The sequence below is a fragment of the Vicia villosa genome, linkage group LG3 (genome assembly GCF_029867415.1).
Source record: "Vicia villosa cultivar HV-30 ecotype Madison, WI linkage group LG3, Vvil1.0, whole genome shotgun sequence".
NCBI lineage: Eukaryota > Viridiplantae > Streptophyta > Magnoliopsida > Fabales > Fabaceae > Vicia > Vicia villosa.
The window spans coordinates 33,324,768-33,347,269 of NC_081182.1; the positions used below are offsets into that span (position 1 = coordinate 33,324,768).

The window sequence follows — 22,502 nt, forward strand, 5'->3', positions numbered from 1 at the left end:
GTTCGGTTTGGTTCGGTTGATTTTTAATAAGTCATCCAAACCAAACCAAACCAATGCGGTTAGGATCGGTTCGGTTGACTGCGGTTTACACTATAAAATAAAAATGTACTGAAATAAAAGGAAAAAGGAAAGTAATTCAATACCAATATAATATATGATATTATATCATACAAAAGAAATTATATTATAAGAACAGTAGAGAACTAAAAATACATTATAAATGAAATACATATTTAGACAGTAGACAATTGCATATATATATATGTAGCTCAATAAAATACAAAAACTAAGTTGATTATGCCAAAACTTAAGTTAATAAATTAATTATTAAAATTCAAAACGTGAGGTGTGGCTTTATGCAATTGGATTTGGAAAGATAATAAATTAACTATTAAAATTCAAAACTTAAGTTAAACATGCGGTTTGTTTCGGTTTGGTTCGGTTTTGTGAAATACAAACCGCAAACCAAACCGAACCGCGCGGTTCACTCCAAAAATCATCCAAAATCATCCAAACCAAACGCGGTTTTTTGCGGTTTCGGTTTAGATTGGTTCGATTTGCGGTTTTACTTTTGGATTGGTTCGGATACGATCACCCCTACCCTAGTATTTTCAAGGAAACAATTTATTGTGCCCTCAATTGATTTATGGCTATATACCAATCTATTAGTATTTCATTTCTACTTGATTCACAAATTTTAAAGTATATTGAACCTTCAAACATAAACAGTATGGTGGTCTCGTGAATGTATTCGAATGATAGAAAAGAATATGAATCCCATACAGCAATTGATCGGTACTACGAGTGTGAGGAATATTAGGTTTAGTGAGAGGAATGTTCTCTCGCAATGTCTAACAAGTAAATGGAGAGACTCACAATTTAAGTGGTTTAATCATTGAATTTTGATCATCTAAAGTGAACAGTTAGCAACATAAAAAAAGGGAACATTTGGTATAGGGGTGTTCAAAACCAAACCAACCCAATAGAAAACCGCAAACCAAATCAATCCAAACCGAAACCGCAAAAAATCACATTTGATTTGGATTAGTTTGGGTCATCTTTTAACAAAACCGCACATTTTGGTTCGGTTTGCGGTTTGTATTTTGTAAACCGAACCAAACCGAATCAAACCGCATTATGTTACAACCTTAACTTTTACTTAACTCACATCCAACCCAAACTTAAACCTATTATACCTCAGCCTTATGATTACGAGCAATTTTCTCATCCTTACACATATAATTTCAGTCCAGATCTTCTCAAATCTCTAATAACATTATCACACCTTCTTTGCCACATACATCTTCCCTCTTCTTCTATAATCTCTACTCTCTTATATTCTCTCTTTTTCACCTTCTCATTTTTATGTAAATGTTTGTATTTCAATGTCGTTTTTATCGCACATCTTCTTCTCTAATCTCTCAACTTTTTTCTTCTTTTTCACCTTCACTAATCTCTCGTCTCTTCTATTTTTTTATTTTATTATAATAATTTTTATATTGTTTTATGCTATTATTTTATGTTTAATATTCTACTTTTTTCTAATTTAATTTTTACATATTAAATAGAAAATTGTTGTCAAAATATGACGAGTTTTGTTGTTATTTGATAGTGTATGAATGTCTAAATACAAAATTATGTTGTCATCTATATGTGTATGTATGACTCAATAAAATATTTGTAAAAAACCGAACCAACCGAACCGAACTAAACCGCATTTGTTTGGTTTGATTTGGTTCAGATTTTTTTTAAAAGCCAACCGAACCAAATCAAACCGCACAATTTTTTCTCTTGCGGTTCGAATGATTTTTTTCGTCAAAACCACCCAAACCGCACCGCGAACACCCCTACTTTGGTAACATCTAAATTTAGTTGGTAGATATTTATCATATAATCAAATAATATTATTGAATGACATATCACTTTTATTTTACCATCAGCCTATCAAATAACATTACCATCAATATACAACAATCACCACTACATGGATCCTCCAATATTTATCACTATCTTGAACGAGACTAGTATTTTTTTTATTTAATCTCTATAACATTAAATCGTCTATTAGAATTTAATCTTATAATTTTAAAATATTAAATTCATACCTATTTGGTTGATATAAGTTGTAACTTAAAATTTTAATAAAAAAAAAGTTGTAACTTAAATTAAATATATAAGTCTGCAATACTAATATGTGAATAATATACATTTGTAAAATATTAGTTAATGGCTCTCATAAAAAATATTTCATGTAATATTCTCTCCACTTTAAAATAAATTTTCTAATTGAAAACAATCGTCTATCAATTAATTTTAATTTTTATTACAATTTTTCACACGACAGCTCATATTAATTAATTTTTCTTACACTCTGTTTGATTTGAAATGTTTATCTAAATCACATTTAAAATTAAACAAAAACCTCATCCGAGTTTCTACTCACTCCAAAACCACACCAATGGTGTCTCTCAAACTATCCTCTTTCACCCACCTCTTCTCCTCACCCTCAACAACCGCTATTTCCCGCCGTTCACCATTCATTCTCCCACGCCGCTACTTTCGCCACTCAGTTATCGCCACATCCGCCAAAACCACTGCGGCGGAGACCAAGGACAAACTCGACAACTCCAAGAACCGAGTCCCCGACCGAGTCATCACACCTAGGTCACAGGACTTCAATGCCTGGTATCTCGATATCATTGCCCATGCTGAACTAGCAGATTATGGTCCTGTTCGCGGCACAATGGTCATTCGTCCCTACGGTTACGCCATTTGGGAATCCATTCAGGTTCCTTCTTTCTCTATCCATTCGCATTCAATTTTTCTTTCAATTTTCTTTTTCTATTTGTTTAATTCCGTTTCTTCTTGTTTCTGTAGGACTATTTGAATGTCAAGTTCAAGGAAACTGGACACAGTAACATGTATTTTCCACAGGTACATGTTAACTACCATAGTTAATTACCCATTTAATTACCTTAATTAATAACAAATATTACAATTTGTTTGCATATTATGCTCCTGGGTTATGACTTTATGAGAATGAGACTATTCCTAGTTGCATTTTACAGTTTTTTTAGCTTAATTTTTTGATACCAGTGTAATTTTTGGGATATGTTTATGTTTATAGCATGAAATTACATTACTTATCATTTGTTTGACGATCTTTCTCTAATCCATGCTGCAGTTTATTCCTTACTCGTTTATAGAGAAAGAAGCTAGTCACGTTGAGGGTTTTAGTCCTGAGTTAGCACTAGTGACAATTGGGGGTGGAAAGGAACTTGAAGAGAAGCTCGTGGTATGCGCGCTCTTTAACCTTTTGTTATAATTGTTTTTATGTAAATATTGTTGTGTTTTTTTGAATATGTTGAATTGGAGAAATTAGTCATCTGCAGTATTCGTTGAAAAGCTGTGACCTAAGGTTTATCTTTGATTTTTCCGTTTCTTGAGGCTGTGGCAGGTCCGACCTACAAGTGAAACCATTGTGAATCACATGTTTACTCAGTGGATTCATAGCTACCGTGATCTTCCTCTCTTGATTAATCAGGTAAATCAAATGTTGTCTTGGCTTTGTTTGTGAGGAAAACCTTGATTGATTTCTTCTATGATGGGATGATTTAAACTGCTTTCTTTCTGTTGAATGAATGTGCTTCAGTGGGCAAATGTCACGAGATGGGAGATGCGCACTAAACCATTTGTGAGAACTCTTGAATTTCTTTGGCAAGAAGGTCATACCGCTCATGCAACTCCAGAAGAGGCAGAAACTGAGGTCCGCATATTCTCTTCGTTAAGATTAAAAAGTTTTCATTAAATTATATAACGGCTTCATCTTATTACAAATATTATGCACAACTGCAGGCTAAACAAATGATTGACATCTATACCAGATTTTCTTTTGAGGAAGCTGCAATACCTGTTATTCCAGGTCGGAAATCTAAAGTGGAAACATTTGCTGGTGCTTGTAAGACCTATACAATTGAGGCAATGATGGGCGACAAAAAAGCGTTGCAAGCAGGAACCAGCCACAACCTTGGGCAAAATTTTTCCCGTGCCTTTGAAACACAGGTCTGATTCTGTTACTGAACACAAAATACTTCATTCCCGTGAAGCATTTTTTTTCCTTTTCAGTTTATGTTTTAGAGTTACGCGCCTCCATTTAATAAAGTTGCTTGTAAGATGCTTTGTTTTTTGAGTTATTTATTTAGGCTCTTAAACTATAAGTATTCATAGTTTTATATTTTTCCAATTTAAATTAAAACTTCTATACAAAATCCGTAAACAAGTAAGCTACTAGCAAAGGCTTACATCTGATAAATCCAAGACATACTGATTGTGCCACATCTTATAACTCAACTTTTTTACAATAAACCGAGCTATCAAAATTAAAAAGCATAAATTCTTACCGGAAAGACTAAAGTGAACCTTTTAGAAGCTGCAGAATCTAGATTCTGTTTCCCCTCTTTTGTTTTTTTATTCATTTATGTGATATTTTATCCATTTTCTTTTCTTCTATAGGGTTTTCTTCCCACTGTTATCTTTTTTTTTTTTGGGTTATAAGTATTGATATAATCCTTTCAATGAGAATGCAGCTGCTCAAAATGTATGCTTGTGCAGTTCGCAGATGAAAATGGACAAAGGGAATATATTTGGCAGACATCATGGGCAGTCAGTACTCGTTTTGTGGGAGGCATCATCATGACACATGGAGATGATGCTGGACTAATGCTTCCTCCAAAGATTGCACCAATACAGGTGCGTTTGGATAGTATCGGTGTCGAAATCATGTGTAGACACCATTGTTAGGTTAAATGCATCTTATGAATGGTTGGAATATTCTGGACCTTGATCAGAAAAATATCGTAAATAATGAAAGTTAGCAACAAGACTCAATTCAATTTGAAACCTGATCTCGTTATAATGATATACTGATATCTGCAAAATGAAAGCTGCCTCTTTTGGACAGTCTGCTTAAGTGTCATGTTTTTAGTCCCCAGTTCATTTTCTTCCATGAAATCAGTTTGCTTGTTGCAACTTCTGATTTATAGCCATTTTTTTTAATACATGTTACTTGATTCAGTGTAACATCTCACGGCATATATTCCTGCCCTGGGTACCCGAATTTCATTTAGAGTATATTTGAATGAAGGAATTTGAGTAGACGAAGGAAATGTTTTAATTCTAAATTGTAAGAATTGTTAAATGTAACAAATTTTATAATGAAATGCTGAGAAGGTTACACAATGCTTTTTCATTTCATGCCTCTCATTTTATAAAATTTTCATACAAGGGAATGCTTATTGGAAATGAAAAAAAAATCTTTTTCTTCCACTCAACTTCAACATCCAAATATAGGATGGTTTTCCATATCTGTTCTTCTATTTGTAATTTTATTTTTCATATTTGATTAGGTGGTAATTGTTCCAATTTGGAAAAAGGATGACGAAAAAATGGCGGTTCTCAATGCAGCATTGTCCGTAAAAGAAGCTCTTAAAAGCTCCGGCGTTAAAGTTAAACTTGATGACTCCGATCAAAGAACCCCTGGATGGAAGTTCAATTTCTGGGAAATGAAGGTTTGGTGTTAAATTTGGATAGTTTTTTTTTTTACTGAAACCAAACCAAACACACTGCTTCTGTTTATACTGCTTGATGATTGTTCCATATTTGACTATCTGAACCTATTTACATTACTTTTATCTTCCTAATTCAGGGAGTTCCTCTTAGAATTGAAATTGGCCCCCGGGATGTGTCTAGTGGAAGTGTGGTCATATCTAGGAGAGATATTCCTGGGAAACAAGGGAAAGTGTTTGGAATCTCTATGGAGCCTTCAATTTTGGAGGCATATGTTAAAGACAAGTTGGAGGAGATACAGTCTTCTCTTTTGGAAAGGGCAATTGCATTTCGAGATAGGTTCGTTTTTTTAGATACTTTTTGCTTGTGGTAGATATTTGGATCTTCTAAAGTTCTACTAATTTTGGAATGAGTCCATGTGATCACCATGTTGCGCTCATGTTTATGGCATCCCCAGCAAATAGGCAAATTGACATGAACAATATTTATTTTGCAGTAATATTGTAGATGTGAGCACATATGATGATCTTAAAGCTGCAATATCACAAGGCAAATGGGCAAGGGGCCCTTGGTCTGCTAGGTTGTGTTTATATCCCTTATTTCTTATATAAATATGTCATGATGATGACAAATAACTAACATGTAACCATGTAGACCATGATTAACAACTCTAATGTTAAGCTTTGCATGTGGCAGCGATGAAGACGAGTTAAAAATTAAAGAGGAAACTGGAGCAACTATCAGGTGTTTTCCATTTGAACAGCCACAAGGGATTAAAAGATGCTTGATGACTGGAGATCCTGCCGAAGAAGTGGCCATTTTTGCCAAATCTTACTAACTCTGCAAGTTTGTTTGATTGTTTAACTTTCAAATAATATGATTTGCGGTTGTATAAAAAATAATAATGATTTATGGACGGGTACTTGGCTTTTTAATTTTATTTTTGCATTCTTGCTATTCTGAATACTTAATTTTTTGTTATCACTTAGGCAAGTTGTAAGTGATGGATGTATTTGTTCAGAGTAGGTGTAATTTTTATTCTTAGTTTGCTGTCATTATTATGAAATATTATTGTGAGTTTGATGACTTCACTGTAATTTTATGATACACTGGATTTTCTAGGTTTGATGGTAAAAATGTGGTGGAATGGATTTTCAAAGCTGAATAGTTTTGAGGGGGTATTATGTGACGCGCCGAATAGTGATAGATTGACAATTAGTTCGGTGCATTTGGATCGATATGTGGTACCTTGGTTTCAAATGATGTAGAGATTCATCCAATTAACTACTGGTTGGAATTTACTAGAGCATTAGAGTTGGATTTTGAGCCTTCAATTCATGAATGTTCTAGAGCCACTGTTTAAGTTGAATCAAACTGGTACTGTTAATGAATGTTGCCTGCAACTTACATCATCAGCTAACAGAGTCTATGAAATTAGTAATGATGCATTGATAGTTTGATATATCAGTGGGTTGAACCAAAAAATATGCAGGGATGTCATGATTCACACACCAATGTCAATTGTGAAAGCAGTTTCAATACCCAAAGTTTATGAAAAGAAAAATACACCCTAAACACTAAGCACAAAAACACCTAAACCAAAACCCACCAAGTTCATACCAAAACAGAACTCCCATCAATTCCAACAAAACATAAATAAACTAGAAAAATAGCCCACATATACACGATACCCCTCCCTCAAGACCAATGAACTCTATAGAAAACACCAAAATCAAAAGAATTTCCCCAACTGAACCAAGACACGTTCAATTGAACCAACTCTAGAGAATGCACCATACTGATGCAATCGCATAATTTTTTACCATTCAGGTCATGAAAACTGAAGAACCTGAAGATATCTTTAAAGAGCTGTCTACTGATATTGCACCAAAGCTGGCTAATATGTTACATACCTACCAGACAACATTTGAGAGTCAAAAGGGATTACCTCCGCCCAGGGAAAGCACTCATGCCATGCACCTACAAGAAGGGGCACCACCAGTCAAAGTCAGACCCTACCGATATCCTCAGCCAAAAGAGAAAATGGTACATTTTGAAAGAGATCAGCGCCGAGGAATAAAAACAAGTGCTTACTTCAGAGAGATGTTGGCCATATCGGAAGTTATTGGTAAGCTCACATATTACCTGTCGTGGGCATAAATTCATAATTTGTACTGACCAAAAGAGCTTAAGAAGCTTGTTAGATCACAATTTACAGACACCTGAACAACAACTGTGGTTACATAAATTTTTGGGTTATGATTTTACAATTGAGAACAAGTCGGGCAGGGAAAACATGGCAGCTAATGCCTTGTCAAGGGTTGTGAGATGAGGGCATGGTCAGAACCTCTAAGTGATTTTTTGATGACGCTGCAACAAGCAACAAAGGCCGATATCAAGTTGAAGGAGATTGTGAATAAGTGTCTAAATCAGGAACAGGAAAATCCAAGTTATTCTACAAAGGGTGGATTACCTTATTGGAAAGGAAGATTAGTTATACCAATTAATAGTAGCTTGATACAGATGGCACCGGAAGAATACCATAATTCTCCAGTTGGGGGATACTAAGAACCATGGCCTGAATTGTATCTCAATTCTCAATTTTACTAGCAGAATATGAAATAGGATATTCAAGAGTTCATACAAACTTGCAATATTTGCCAACAAGAAACTACACATACTCTGTTGAATTCTCACGGGTTCAGTACTATCTTAGGGGTAATTGATAGACTGTCAAAATAGTCTCACTTAATGGCTCTCAAAAGTGATTACACCAGCAAATCGGTGGCAGAAGTGTTCATGAATCAAATTGTAAAGTTACAAGGACTGTCTGAGTCCATTGTTTCAGATAGAAACAAGTTGTTCACAGCTAACTTTTGGAAGAACTTGTTTTAGCTGCAGGGCACAACTTTAGCCATGTGTTATGTATACGGCATGCCATCCTTGTTGCCAATAATAAGCATATCAGTTTTTCGCTTCAAATTTAGTATATTTCACAGGGAACATAAGAATATACCAAAATAAAAATGTATGTTGCATGTGTATAGTGTGAATCTTGAGAATAACAAATCTGAGTAGTGTCGGGAAGTGTCACGTTGGTTAGAAATATGGAGACTTATCATCTTAAGGTTTTGGGTGAGTATATGGTGTATCTTTTACATGGTGTGTTGCTCATAAAAGAAGACCCTAACGTAAATGCTCCCTTCGTGTTGACCACCCGAATTATAGCCCTAATAATGGTATCATGAGTCTTTGGGTCGAGTGAAAGGACCGACTTACTTGTATCGAAATATTCAACTAGGTAGGAGGTGGCCCGTTGAAAAGTGTTAACGGCAGTACAAGTGTATGTGATAAAAAAGAGTTTCCGCTTGAGTGGGAGCATTGTGGATAGACTCACACTTGAGGGAAAGTGTTGGGAATAACAAGTTTGAGTAATGTTAATGTGGGGAAGTTTTACATTGGTTAAAAATGTGGAGACTTAGAACCCACACACCTATCAACTTAAATTTTGGATGAATATGTGGTGTGTCTCTCACAAGGTATATGTTTTCCATAAAAAAAAGACCCCTATGTAAATGCTCTTTGGTGTTAACCCCTAAATTATAGCCCTAACATGGGACACAAGAATCCAACATCTGACACCATTTGTCGTACAATTTTTATAGAATTAACATGCAATTTAGTCTATAAACTATCACTCCTTCATCAATTTAATTTCTAAGCTATTAAAATAAATTAAAAAGTTTTCAAATTATTCATCTTCCCAACTATTCAGTCATTCATAACGACTAAATATATGTTTGTTTCTCTGCTACCAAATCCCTGATTAAAATGAAATTTTGGAACATCCATTTCATGGACGATCTTAAGAGGTCATTGATATGATGGTTAGACGGGGAGATCCAAGATGGTGAATTCATTAGAAGAATTCAAAGACTTTGACTGACCACCTCACTTTTGATCGGAGAACCACAACGTTGGTGGGATGAAGTCAAAAATGACAGGGATGTAATGTCTATGATGTATGGATCAGATGAAATTGTTTTGACAGTTGTAATTTCTTAGATATTTTGTCATGTTAAATAATTTTACTGTTGCATGTGTTGTTGTTTTCGTCTTGTTTGAGTTTGGTTTGTTGTAATCATCTGCTTATTGAATAAAAAAAATTAATTAATTTCTAAAAATAAATTCCAAAGAGTGCATACAAAAATCATGTTGGGGAGTTGGTTGCACGATTGGGACAATGTGTTCCCGTGTGTCCGACCTGACGACATATATTATAATTTCTTTCTACCTTGTCAGTCGTATCCATTTCGGTTCTAATACGAGTGTTGTTGGGGCGATCATTTTTCTTCCTTCGCATTCTGTCGTTGTGCCAAACTACTTCCCCTTCATACGCAGGCCAATAATCCTATTTTGCTACAAGTGGAAAGCCATTGTTGTAGACGGCGAGCAAGGCTTCGGCCTTGTAAACGAGAGATAGCAGTCTTAATGCATATCAATGAATATATGAGCACGCTGCAATGACATGGGAGCAAGGCATACGAAAGGCCTGGTGGCTCATCTCTGACTGCATATTTGGGTTGTAGAAAATATCGAATAATGGCTTATCTCCGTTCAAGTTCGAGTTTTTCATGTGCGAAGGTGGTGTGTACACATGCGTTGGAGGTAATGGACCTTCTTCGTCATCTTCAGAATCATCGTTCACCAGGTGATCAACAGCGCCTACATGGTTTCCTATGCGACAAATTGAGCCTATAACACTATTTCATTTTACTCAATTTGTACTAAAAGTAACTGTAATAATTTGTTTTTTGTCTTTTCGGTTTAGGTTATGTGAAGAGGAATGAATTACAACAACAATCCTAGACGAAATGTCTCGCTGTATCGTAATCTTTTGGATCACATTGGACCAGATGATGTATTACCATTAAACTATTCATCTTATAAGTAATTTATTTAATATTAGCTATCATCTAATAATTATATTTTCCTTGCAGTTTATTTGGAGACCATATCTAGGTCTGAACCATCAACCCAACCCCCGAAGATGCATAAATTTAGACTGCAAAAACAGAGATCATATAATTCAACGTCGTGGAGATGCACCACAGTGACTATACCAAACTGCAGTTTGGCATGCATCAAGAAATCCTGGGCCCCCCGACGTGTTTGGAACCATGGCATCTCCTTAGAGTCGACGCCCAAGGGAATTTCACCAATTGGAAACAATACGCTCCCAAATGATGTCATATGTAGAAGAGGCGTCGTCAACATGTCATATAATTCCCCATCACTCCTTACAAAATGAAACAAACTCAAAATTATATGAGTTGGTACAAATCAGTTACTATGCCTTAATAGTTTTTTATGTTCCACCCGAGGTATTTAATCGACTCACGCACACGAGCTATGTTGTCATCAAATGCCCAACACTCATACACCACCCAACAGACATCCACCACCCAACTTGTGAGGGCAAAGCTCTAATAAAGGGTTTCAAAGATGTCAAAACATGTCTTCGCAGTTTGGAAGTGCTACTAGTTGATAGGATGAACAAGGAAGCATGAAGGATCACAAAATTGACATTTTTGGACTTTTCAGGTGCATAGGTCGACTCACATAGTGCTCAGTTCGACTCATGCCAAAAGCAATATTTTTGGATAAGCCTCGAGAATGCTCAGGTCGACCCATAGGTCAACGCATCTTGGAAAACAAATTTGAAAAGCATGCGCCGACGCATGGCCCTGTTTAGGTCGACGCATGTCAAATTGGGAAACCCTCGGGAATGCTCAGGTCGACCCATGGCTTAATGATTTTCCCTCCTGTCACTCTCGGGTATGCTCAGGTCGACTGCCTCAATTGCTCAGGTTGTGCTGAGCTGATTTAACGGTTGTGAGTTTAGGTTGTGCTAAAAGCTTCTGATTGGCTAAAGAGATCTCCATACTTAAACTCCCTTTTTTGTTGAAATATAGTCACCGAAAAACTTCAATTTTAAAGTTCATAAACCTAAAACTTCATGCATTTTCTACCAAAATGTTCTTTGTTACTCTCAAGTTTACTAAGATTCAAATGTTCAAAGAAAGATTCATTACTATGTTTGTAATAAAAAAAAAAAGAAAAAAAAATAAACAATATTACACAATGGACTTTAATCCTGTCTTTCATTTTTTTTCACCTTCATTCTCCATCCTTTCTATCTCTCTTAATCTCACTCTCACTCATTATTTAAAAACAAAATATAATAAAAAAATAGAATGAAATTAAGAGAGATAAAGAAGAAGGAGAGGAAATGAAAAGAAAATAAAAGAGAAATCTAAAATGTGACTCAATATTATTATTCATTATAAATATATTTAAATTCTATAAATCTTAAAAATATTAAATGTCAAAATCAATCTTAAAATAATTTTACATTGTTAACTACTATACATTCTTTCAATTTAAGTCATATTTAAACTTTTAAATAACTTACATAATATGGTAGAATAATATATTTGTATTGAATGACTGTGTAAAATATTTTGCATTGTGTTGTTAATATCAATTATACTGTATACTTATGTATTTGTTTATATTTAACCACGATATTTGTCTATATTTAACCACGCAGGGAGTACAAAGTTTTGAACATAATCCCTGTGAATAATCATCACTTAAAAATCGCTGAAAAACTCGGATAAGGTAATGCCAGCAAAGCAAAGAAAGAAAACCTTCTAGAAAACGCGATTCTGGGAATAAGCAGCTGAAAAGTTAAGTTCAGTGAATACAGTGAATAGTAATGAGATGCAGAAATGGAAGTATCTAACCGATGTTGAAAGAAAGAACAAGAAGCATGACATTGACATGCTTATACAATTTCACCCATTCAACATCACACACTCATCATCATAACTATAATTCCCTTATTACCCCCACCTTTTCCACTCTCCGCAACAACCATAAACCTCTCTTTCATTTATTTCAGGGTATTCTCAGACCTACAATTCGATCATTTTCTACCACAATCACTTCTTCGTGTAAAGCCATGGCGAGTTTCGATTCTGATTCTGTAACTTATCTCAAACAACAAGAAGCCGCTGAGATTGATGAAACTCTCATGGGTCCTCTTGGCTTCAGTGTCGATCAGCTCATGGTTATTAATCTTCATCGCATTCTTTGCTTCTTCATTTTCATGTTATTTCTCAACAATTTCGATTTTGATTCGCTCTGAATTCCTAATTTGCAGGAATTGGCTGGTTTGAGCGTTGCTACATCCATATATGAGGTAGGTTTCATTCTGTTTTTGTATAAGTTATTTTCATTATCTATCCTAAAGAGCTTATGGAAATAAGCTGAAAACAACTTATGGATTTCTCGTAAGTGCTTATGTCAGTAGATAAGTTCAGTTAAGTTGTTCTAAATACTCTATAACTGAATCATGAAAGTTTCTTGAGTTGTTTTCGTTTTCAGGTTTATAAACCGAGCGAGTATAATCGTGTTCTTATTGTATGTGGTCCTGGTAACAATGGTGGTGATGGTCTGGTGGCTGCCCGTCATCTACACCACTTTGGTTATAAGCCCTTGGTCTGTTATCCGAAGCGTACCCCCAAGCCTCTTTATGCTGGGTTAGTTACTCAGGTACTATGGAAACTCAAGTTAACAAGATTTAGAATCACTTTTTCGGTTTTTTAGTTCTTATAAGTTATATCATCATGACATTTATTTCCTTGGGTTTAATATGAGTTGCTGATGTTGTACATAGCTTGAAGCGCTGTCAATCCCTTTCTTGTCGGTAGAAGATCTGCCCTCTGATTTCTCTAAGGACTTTGATATTCTAGTAGATGCTATGTTTGGATTCTCATTTCATGGTACTTTATATTTTAAAATAATGGTTGCTTACAGTCCTTGCATATTGACTTCATTCTCACTAATGTTTTTAAAACTGGGATTTAACATCATACGGTGATACTATTGTTACTTCTGTTCTATGCTTATTAACTCCTCAGAAATATTTTATACGCCTTTTCACTATGGAACTTGCTTGTGGGATCACTATTAGAATAGATATGAATTCTAGCTACAACTATGATCGATAGTGTGCAGCAGACTTTCCAAATCTTCTTGTAAAGTTTGGATTCATTGCACAAAGTTATTTAAATCAGATTGCTACGACTCTGAATTCTGAACTACTGTCTAAGTTTCTGGACAAAAATTCATTTTATCTTATATTATTTGGATTTCTTATCTTCTAATTATACAGGTTCTCCTAGGCCTCCCTTTGATGATTTGATCCAAAGACTCGTTTCTTTAAGTAATCATAACCATACAGGCCAAAAAAGATCGGTTATAGTCTCTGTAGATATTCCCTCTGGGTGGCATGTTGAAGAAGGAGACGTAAATGACATAGGATTTAAACCTGATATGTTGGTATGTTTCGAGGGCATAATCTGTTTTGTTGTTTGTTTATTTAAACATTGGAATTTAGATATAACATCCTAAGATATTTCGTTCTAATGGTAGGCAGACCCACTGATATACCAAATTTTTGTAGATCTCTTTGACAGCACCAAAATTATGTGCAAAAAAGTTTGGCGGCCCTCACCACTTTTTAGGAGGTAGATTTGTCCCACCTGCTATTGCTGAAAAGTATAAGCTTATACTTCCACCATATCCTGGAACATCCACGTGTGTCCGAATCGGAAAGCCTCCTCAAATTGATATTTCAGCTCTACGAGAGAACTATATCTCTCCAGAATTTCTTGAAGACGAGGTGGAGGCAGACCCCTTTAATCAGGTAATGTTCGTGTAAAATAAACTGTTTATCACAACTTCACAAGGTTACTGCTGTGCTTCCTTTTCCCTGTTGGTGGTTAATGACTTGAGCATAATCTAGTTTAGTTTCCCATTTCGAGTATTTTGAGTACTCAGATCTTCTATGACTACTTGTCAATCTATATATGTATTCTGTTGTATTTGTTACCTGCAGTTTCGTAAATGGTTTGATGATGCACTGGCTGCGAGTTTAAAGGAACCAAATGCTATGGCTTTGTCAACTGTAGGGAAGGATGGAAAACCGTAAGATCTGCCTCTATATTTTTGTTAAAATACTGTCTTAAGATCAGTATTGTAGTAAGAGCTTTAGTTCTGAATCTGTGATTTATATAATATTTAAAATCCACATTTTTCTAATTTTGTGTTTGAACTATTGGTTATGTAAAGTTATTTGTACCCAGTCTCTGGTTATTTAGTTTTATTTGTTGTATGTATTCGGGTATGTATTTGGTGTGGCAGTTATTTGAGTGGTTATGGCAATTACCGGTAGTTAAATATACACACGTAGAGTGATAATGGGGGTGTCTCTTCTCTTATCGTTTGTGCAGTGTTTGAATTTTGAAGGTGGAAACTCCTAATTAGGGGAAAACCCTGTATATTGGTGTATCATTGCAATAAGAACTATAATTCTAGTTTATATCAGAATAATCAATAGTCATATTTTCCCAATTCTGTGTTTGAACTCTTAAATTTAATTAAAATGAATTTCTGTCCCACCATAATATGATCAGTATTGGAACATTTTCAATTTAATTTACTTCCATTGGCTGCAGCTCATCACGGATTGTATTGCTAAAAGGCTTTGATAAGGATGGATTTGTGTGGTCAGTAATAGTCTGCTATTTTTATGTTAGAATTGCTTTGGCATTGCTATACAGAAAATTGTTATTTGTGTTCACCTACTGCAATTGCTTTGTACAGGTTCACGAACTACGAAAGTCAAAAGGGACGTGCGTTGTCTGAAAATCCACATGCATCAATTCTTTTTTATTGGGATGGTTTAAACCGGCAGGTGATTATTGTTTTCATTCTAGCTTGCCACATCTTCAGATTGATTTGTTTTGTTTAAAGAACTGTCGGCATTGACTTTTCATGCAAAGGAGTATCTAGAATGAAAAAGGGGGATAAGAAAAATATTTGATCGTTATAACTTCTGAAGAGAATGTTTAAGATTGTGGATGATTAAAAATCTTTCAGATGATATAACTTGGGAATTCAGAATATCTATAATCAACTTTATTTATGAATCTTGCTGCATCCATGAGAGTATCAAGACAAAGAAGTGACATAGTGATAGAATAATGCTCTCTATCAGGCAAGTGTGTATGTGCGCGGGCGCGTAATAAGCAGAAATTGAGTTAGGAGTGAGGAGGAATTAATAAAAGCTATTGTAACTGTCCATAAATAGTTAGAAACGAGGCTTGTTAATAGAAGAATAAAGTTGAGGTGGGGCGGCTGTCAATTTTAAGAGTTAGGGTGGAAGGATTCTTGTTCCTCGAAGTACCTAGGAGTATATTATATCAATTTCATTCATTCCAGAGACAAATATTAGCCTGTTATTTTCATTTTTCTGTTACATTCTTTTTCTTTCTCTTGTATTCTGGGCCAGCTTTTTTTAGGCACAAATTTTGGTCTAGATTTATTACATAGAAAAAGCATATTTTGGTATTGTAGCTCCTAAGTTTTTTATTAAAAGAGAAGTGTTGGTATCCGACTCCTTGACCTTTACCTAAATCCATGGAGAACCTTGTCACCTCACCTCTACTTTTAAAAATCATGAGATTTGACCTTCTTTGGGGCTTGGCCATTTTTCTTAAGATTCAGTTGGGGGGTCCTTAAGGTCTTGATTTGTTAATGTGCTGATTTGCTTTTAATTTTTTGAAGTCTACATGAATATTGTTTGGGTCATGCTAACATGTGCCCTAAGGGCACATGTTAAGGATACTATAATTAGAAAAAGTTAGATATAATTAAATGCAATAAAGTCATATTTAAAGTTTCGATATATTGAATGCACGCGTTCCAAGAAAATTTTTCTATAAATATCTCATTAACTTGTGCCCTTGGAGCACATGTTAGCTTTTCCCATATTGTTTTTCTATATTAATGAGTCTTGCTCAGACAGTTGAAAATATTAATCAAGAAAATATTGTGCAATATTTTTAAATTTCTGGTGAGGGTTCCGTGAAAATGTATGATGTGATTGGTGTCTTCTTATTTTTGTTTTGCTCTTTTATGAACAAATTACTAACCCGGTTCTTGATCCTTATTATCTTTTGTTTCACCTACTAAAAGTTACATTTGATTAGTTATACTACAGAGTACATAAAACTTCCAATTTTATAGAGTGATAGTTAAAACATGACCTATATCTTCGGACAACTAGCAATAGAAGTGAATCTATATGAACTAAAGTTCATTTCTGCTGTTCAAATTGATAATTTAATTTTTGTTGTTATTTTGCATTTGCTGACTTGTGTTATTGGTTAAGAAACAAAAAGGTCTCTTTTTATACATCAGCATAACTTCTATGAATATATATACTTGGAGAAAATTAGTCAAAATGCAGTAGTATTACTTATAAAAAAGGATTGCTCGAACTGTGGTCTGTATACCAATTTAATATGATGGTTCCGGCTTTATATTACATAATTCATGTCACTCTGCTTTTTTGGAGGCTTGTTACGTAACTCATTGATAATGATACTCACAATGTTTAAGAACAATTTAATTATTTGCTGTTGATTCACTTTTTATTGCTTTCTTCTAGGTACGTGTGGAGGGGTATGTTCAGAAAATTTCTGAAGAGGAATCAGAGCAGTATTTCCATAGCCGTCCTAGAGGAAGTCAGATTGGAGCAATAGTCAGCAAGCAGGTCTACTTCTGTTTCATTCTACTTAATCCAGGGTCTTTTTTTTTGACAAATAATTAATCTAGGTATTATATATAGAAGTCAAAACTAATGTATACTAATATTTTCAATTTCTTGGTCATTAGAGTTCTGTAGTGCCGGGTAGGCATGTTCTTTATGATCAATACAAAGAATTGGAACAAAAATATGCTGATGGGTAAGTTATTTGTTAAAATCATTTTGCCTCAATATTGAGTTCTGAATTCTGATACATATATTATAGTCTTATTTGATGGTTGATAGTTGAAAATTTTATTTTTCTACAACTCCCCTTGGCCTGGACATGGATATCTGATTAACTTTCGTCTCATTTGGCCTAGACATTTCCTCTTTCTACCATTTGTTAATTCAAGGGAATTTAGAAATAATTCTTATATTTTCTGCTGCAGAAGTGTAATCCCTAAACCTAAAAACTGGGGAGGATACAGGTTAACACCACATCTTTTTGAGTTCTGGCAAGGACAGAAATCTCGCTTGCATGACAGGTGGTTACTCTCTAGTTTTTGATAGCTTGTTTGTTTTCAAATAGCCTATTTTAACATGTATGAAGCCAAACATGTATGATAGCTTGTTTGTTTTTGATAGCAGATTCAGTTAAATAAACAATTTTTTACAGGCTACACCGAAAATTTACAATGATAATCTTTTGCTACATCTTTCTTACCTCATTAGTCTTCCCTCATGTTGCACCTTATCTCGTGGCTATCTACATTATTTTTATTTTTTTGCATTCTATTGAAGTATTTGAGATTTCCTTTCCTTAGAGCTTTTGAAATCCTAGTCAAAGAAGTATCACTTCCTTTTGTTTACCTACAACAGTACTCAATGTGAGGTAAATTTTCTTTAAAAAGTTTCATTTGATACTTATATGCATATTTAATTGACAGGTTGCAATATGTTCCCCATGAGATCGATGGACAAAATCTGTGGAAGATTGAGCGGTTGGCTCCCTGATTATTTTACTTATTGTTCAATATCTCAACATGTGAAAAATAAGAGATTACTTGTTTCTATTTATTAACATTTTTTCCAAATAAATGTGGTTGTACTTGTTTCTGATTGGGATATGCAGTTGCATTGGAATCATCCACAATGTTATATATGCTGTTATTGTTAGTGACACGTTCTTTGGCTGAAGACAAACTAAAATGGAAGGTGAATATGCAAGTATATTTGCTCGCTGCGTTTAGCCTATGTTATATCTATTATTTAGGGTTAGGGGTGTTCGCGTGCGGTTTAGGCAGTTTTGACGAAAAAAATCATCCGAACCGTAAGAGAAAAAATCACGCGGTTTGGTTTGATTCGGTTGGTTTTTAGAAAAAAACCAAATCAAACCAATATGGTTTGGTTTGGTTCGGTTGGTTCGGTTTTTTACAAATATTTTATTGATTCATACATATATAGATGACAACATAACTTTCTATTTAGGCATTCATACACTATCAAATAACAACAAAACTCGTCATATTTTGACAACATATGTAAAAATTAAATTATACAAAAATAAAATAATAAACATAAAATAATAGCATAAAACAATATAAAATTATTATAATGAAACAAAAATAGAAGAGACGAGAGATTAGTGAAGATGAAAAAGAAAAAACAAAAGAGTTGAGAGATTAGAGAAGAAGATGTGCGATAAAAACGAAACTGAAATAGAGAACATTTGCATAAAAATGAGAAGGTGGAAAAGAAAGAATATAAGAGATTAGAGAAAAAGAGGGAAAATGTATGTGGCAAAGAAGGCGCGATAATGTTATTAGAGATTTGAGAAGATTGAGACTGAAATCATATGTGTAAGGATGAGAAAATTGTTCGTAATCATAAGGCTAAGGTATAATAGGTTTAAGTTTGGGTTGGATGTGAGTTAAGTAAAAGTTAGGTTGTAACATAATGCGGTTTGATTTGGTTTGGTTCGGTTTACAAAATATAAACCGTAATCTGAACCGAACCATGCGGTTTTGTTAAAAGATAACCAAAACAAATCCGAACCAAATGCGATTTTTTGCGGTTTTGGTTTGGTTTGGTTTGCAATTTTCTATTGAATTGGTTTGATTTTGAACACCCATATTTAGGGTGGTGCTCACTATCATGTCCATGTAGTGATCACACACCTATCAATAAAATCAATTCATAACTGAGACATCCCATTTTTGTCAACAAGTGGTACAAATTCCAATTTTTGGCTACAATCTGAATTATAGTCTCTGAAATTTTAAGCGGAAAAACGAATTTAGCTGTTACCTTATTTTGAAAAACCTGACAAATTTTTTCTTCCATTGTCACTCAAGATTTGTACCACAAAGTAACATTCTTTTGTGTTTTGGCATCAAAAAGAGCAAAGAAGTTGAAATTTCAAGTAATGTACCTGTAATTGCTCATTACTTTTTCATCTGTTTTTTGAGCTGAAAAATAACCGTCGTGTCTAAATTTCAAAATACGGATTATATTCATATTATGTATTGGAATTGAAATTCATACTTTTCTGTTATGGTATTTGAATTTGCTTATGTTATGATGGATTGTAATTATGGTGCACACTTTGATGCTGTGTCCGACACTACTCTATTTGTGGATGTTAAATCATGTGATATTCAATCATGTATATGTTGAAAAACAATTTATAAATAAATGAGTTTGTTATACGTGAATATATGCTTTAATATGTTTGCACGTAGGATGAAAAATTAGGGTTCAACATTGTAATCAGAAGGTCAAATTTTGGTTATGATAACAAACATGCATTTGCGACGATGAGAAGTGAAAGAAGTGGCGAGTATATAACTTATATCTGGAACTTCAAACACGATGACACTAAAACGAGGAAACGTGAGTGTCCATTTAAGTGGTGCAGGTACCTCAAGAAGAATAATACATGGACATTTAATGTTATTTATAGTATACGTAATCATGATTTGTGTTATAAGTTAGCCATTCGCTCCATTGTATGTCGTATGAATTCTTAAGAGAAGAAACTTGTCTCTGACATGACATTGAATATAGTTCAGCCCAAAAATATAATCGCAACTTTGAAAAGGAAAAAACTTGAAAATATCTCAAATATTAAGCAAGTGTATAATATTTGCACCCAAAACAACAAGGCGAAAAGTGGTCCAATATCTAAAATACAACCGATGTTGAAGCTATTGGATGAAGATCATTATGTACCTAGGTAAAAAGTTTGTGAGGATGAAAAAATCTTTAGATATATTTTGGATTCATCCTGATTCCACCAAGTTGTTTAATACTTTTTTCATTGTTCTCATAATTGATTCAACAGATAAGACTATCAAGTAATGACTATCATTTTTAGAAATTGTTGGTGTTACTTCTACATATATGACTTTTTCAGTTGGATTTGCATTTTTTGAAAGTGAAAAAGAAGACAATTTACACGGGCTTGGGAAGTGTATCAGACCATATTAAAAGATCAAGAAAATAAGCTACGAGTGATTGTCGTTAATCGCGATATTACACTAAAAAATTCATTTGAAAAGATGTTTCCTACATCACATGTTTTACTGTGTAGGTATCACATAACAAAATATGTGAGATGTAGACTTATATAAAACCAAACAAATCAAAAGTGCTCAAATAAGTGCACAATCACCTTCACCACATTTACCAAAAATGATACATCGAAGAGATGTCGATTTTTATGCACAAATATATTGACCAGATTGTAGATGTCAACGGTGACAGTAACTACGATTATCACATTGTTTTAAGTTTTGCTAAGTAACAAATAGGATAACAATACACTTGTCCGCCAACATTTAATCAAAGAGTTGAAGAAACATAAGAAATCATACACAACACTATACATGAAAAAGAGCATTTTGATGAAATTCATGCATCTATTATTCCTTGTGTTAGTGGTCTAGCACTTGAGGAAAAATAAATGAGTTTTCCTGAAATGAGCCATCTTATAGCAAGTGCATATAACATAGTGTGTATTAATTTGACAAGGAATGATTTTAAAAAAATATTTTTCCCACTTCAAAGTGGGTTGCCTCAATATTTAGTCAAACAAATAATATGTATTGGGTGACTTTCAAAATCACACTATTTTGTTAGGTTTCTTTGAAACTGAGATGTCCTATACCACAAACATCCTCTTAATGGACATCTCATTCCATGAAAGAAGTTGAAAGTTGGTTGGATTTTTTTTGAATATGATGGACGAGTTTGCAAGCTGAGCAAAATTGAAAGAGAATCAAATCAGGAAAAGTCAAAGGCGGAACCACCTATAGATATAGGTTTAGATGGTGACACATGTTTTGATGCATTTTAGATTTATCTTACCATGGATTTTAGACGGTGACACATTTTTTGTATGTAATGTTGGATTTTTATTTTTCACAATGTAATCTGGATACATTTTGATGTGTTTTAATATATGAATAGATGATAATGAATCCGAACTATTAGATTTTAAAATAAATGGTGGAGATTATGTGTCATTCTTTTTTGACTTAATTGCAATTTTAGTCCTCCTATTTTTATTTATTTATTTTTAATTTTAGTCCCCATATTTTAAAAACCAGATTTTTAGTCCCTTTTTTAAGTTTGTGTTTGAATTTTAGTCCCTCAACCAAATTGGAACTATTTTTTATTGACATGGCATTGTTATGATGACGTGTCAATGTCAATTGTACTCAAATTTAATCCATATCATTTATTTAATTTATACTAGTTTCTTATTCATATTAAAAATATTTCACATAAATTATATTTCAAAATAAATTCAAAACTGTAATAATAAGTTATTAATTTGGATTTTTAAAGGAAGGATTTTTAACTTTAATTAATAAAATATATTATTAAAAGATAAAAAATAATTAAAAAATCACATTTAAATATTTTATAAAAGTTTTCATTAGATTTAATCTGATTAAAATTTTCGTTCTTTTTCAAGCTTATATATTAGAAAGTGGTTGCAGTAATTCTCTATAACAAGTTTAGTCAATCATTATTATTTTACAATAATAATAATAATAAGTTATTAATTTTAATATTAACTTATTCCAATAAAAATATATATTTTCATAATGTTCTTGGCGCTCTCAAATCCCAGCCAGCTTCTTCCTCATTAATCTTAGTTTCATTATCTTACCAATTTCATTAGCATCAAGTAAAATATTATTATTAGAATCTCAAAATTAACAAATCAATAATCAATATCTTAATTGTTATCTCAAATTAGAAA

At 33.6% G+C, this 22,502-nt stretch overlaps 2 protein-coding genes across 3 annotated transcripts; both read left to right on the forward strand.

Moving 5' to 3' along the window:
• Window positions 1-2,399: 2,399 nt before the first annotated feature.
• LOC131660907 (proline--tRNA ligase, chloroplastic/mitochondrial) lies at window positions 2,400-6,500 on the forward strand. Its single transcript, XM_058930264.1, has 11 exons — window positions 2,400-2,788; window positions 2,878-2,934; window positions 3,185-3,295; window positions 3,458-3,544; window positions 3,653-3,766; window positions 3,856-4,062; window positions 4,612-4,749; window positions 5,406-5,567; window positions 5,705-5,904; window positions 6,062-6,145; window positions 6,262-6,500. Exons 1-11 carry the CDS (start codon window positions 2,459-2,461, stop codon window positions 6,401-6,403), a joined length of 1,632 nt encoding a protein of 543 aa, XP_058786247.1. The 5' UTR covers window positions 2,400-2,458; the 3' UTR covers window positions 6,404-6,500.
• A 5,678-nt stretch (window positions 6,501-12,178) lies between these two features.
• LOC131660908 (pyridoxine/pyridoxamine 5'-phosphate oxidase 1, chloroplastic) lies at window positions 12,179-18,376 on the forward strand. 2 transcript variants are annotated; one of them, XM_058930266.1, is made up of 14 exons: window positions 12,179-12,317; window positions 12,533-12,700; window positions 12,794-12,832; window positions 13,018-13,185; window positions 13,310-13,415; window positions 13,808-13,974; window positions 14,099-14,341; window positions 14,534-14,622; window positions 15,153-15,203; window positions 15,301-15,391; window positions 17,150-17,254; window positions 17,377-17,447; window positions 17,680-17,775; window positions 18,178-18,376. In XM_058930266.1, the coding sequence occupies exons 2-14, from the start codon at window positions 12,593-12,595 to the stop codon at window positions 18,242-18,244; spliced, it is 1,401 nt and encodes a 466-aa protein (XP_058786249.1). In that variant the 5' UTR covers window positions 12,179-12,317; window positions 12,533-12,592; the 3' UTR covers window positions 18,245-18,376. The 2 variants fall into 2 exon arrangements, with proteins under 2 accessions (XP_058786249.1, XP_058786248.1); XM_058930265.1 differs by having other exon boundaries at window positions 12,201-12,700.
• The last annotated feature ends 4,126 nt before the right edge of the window (window positions 18,377-22,502 follow it).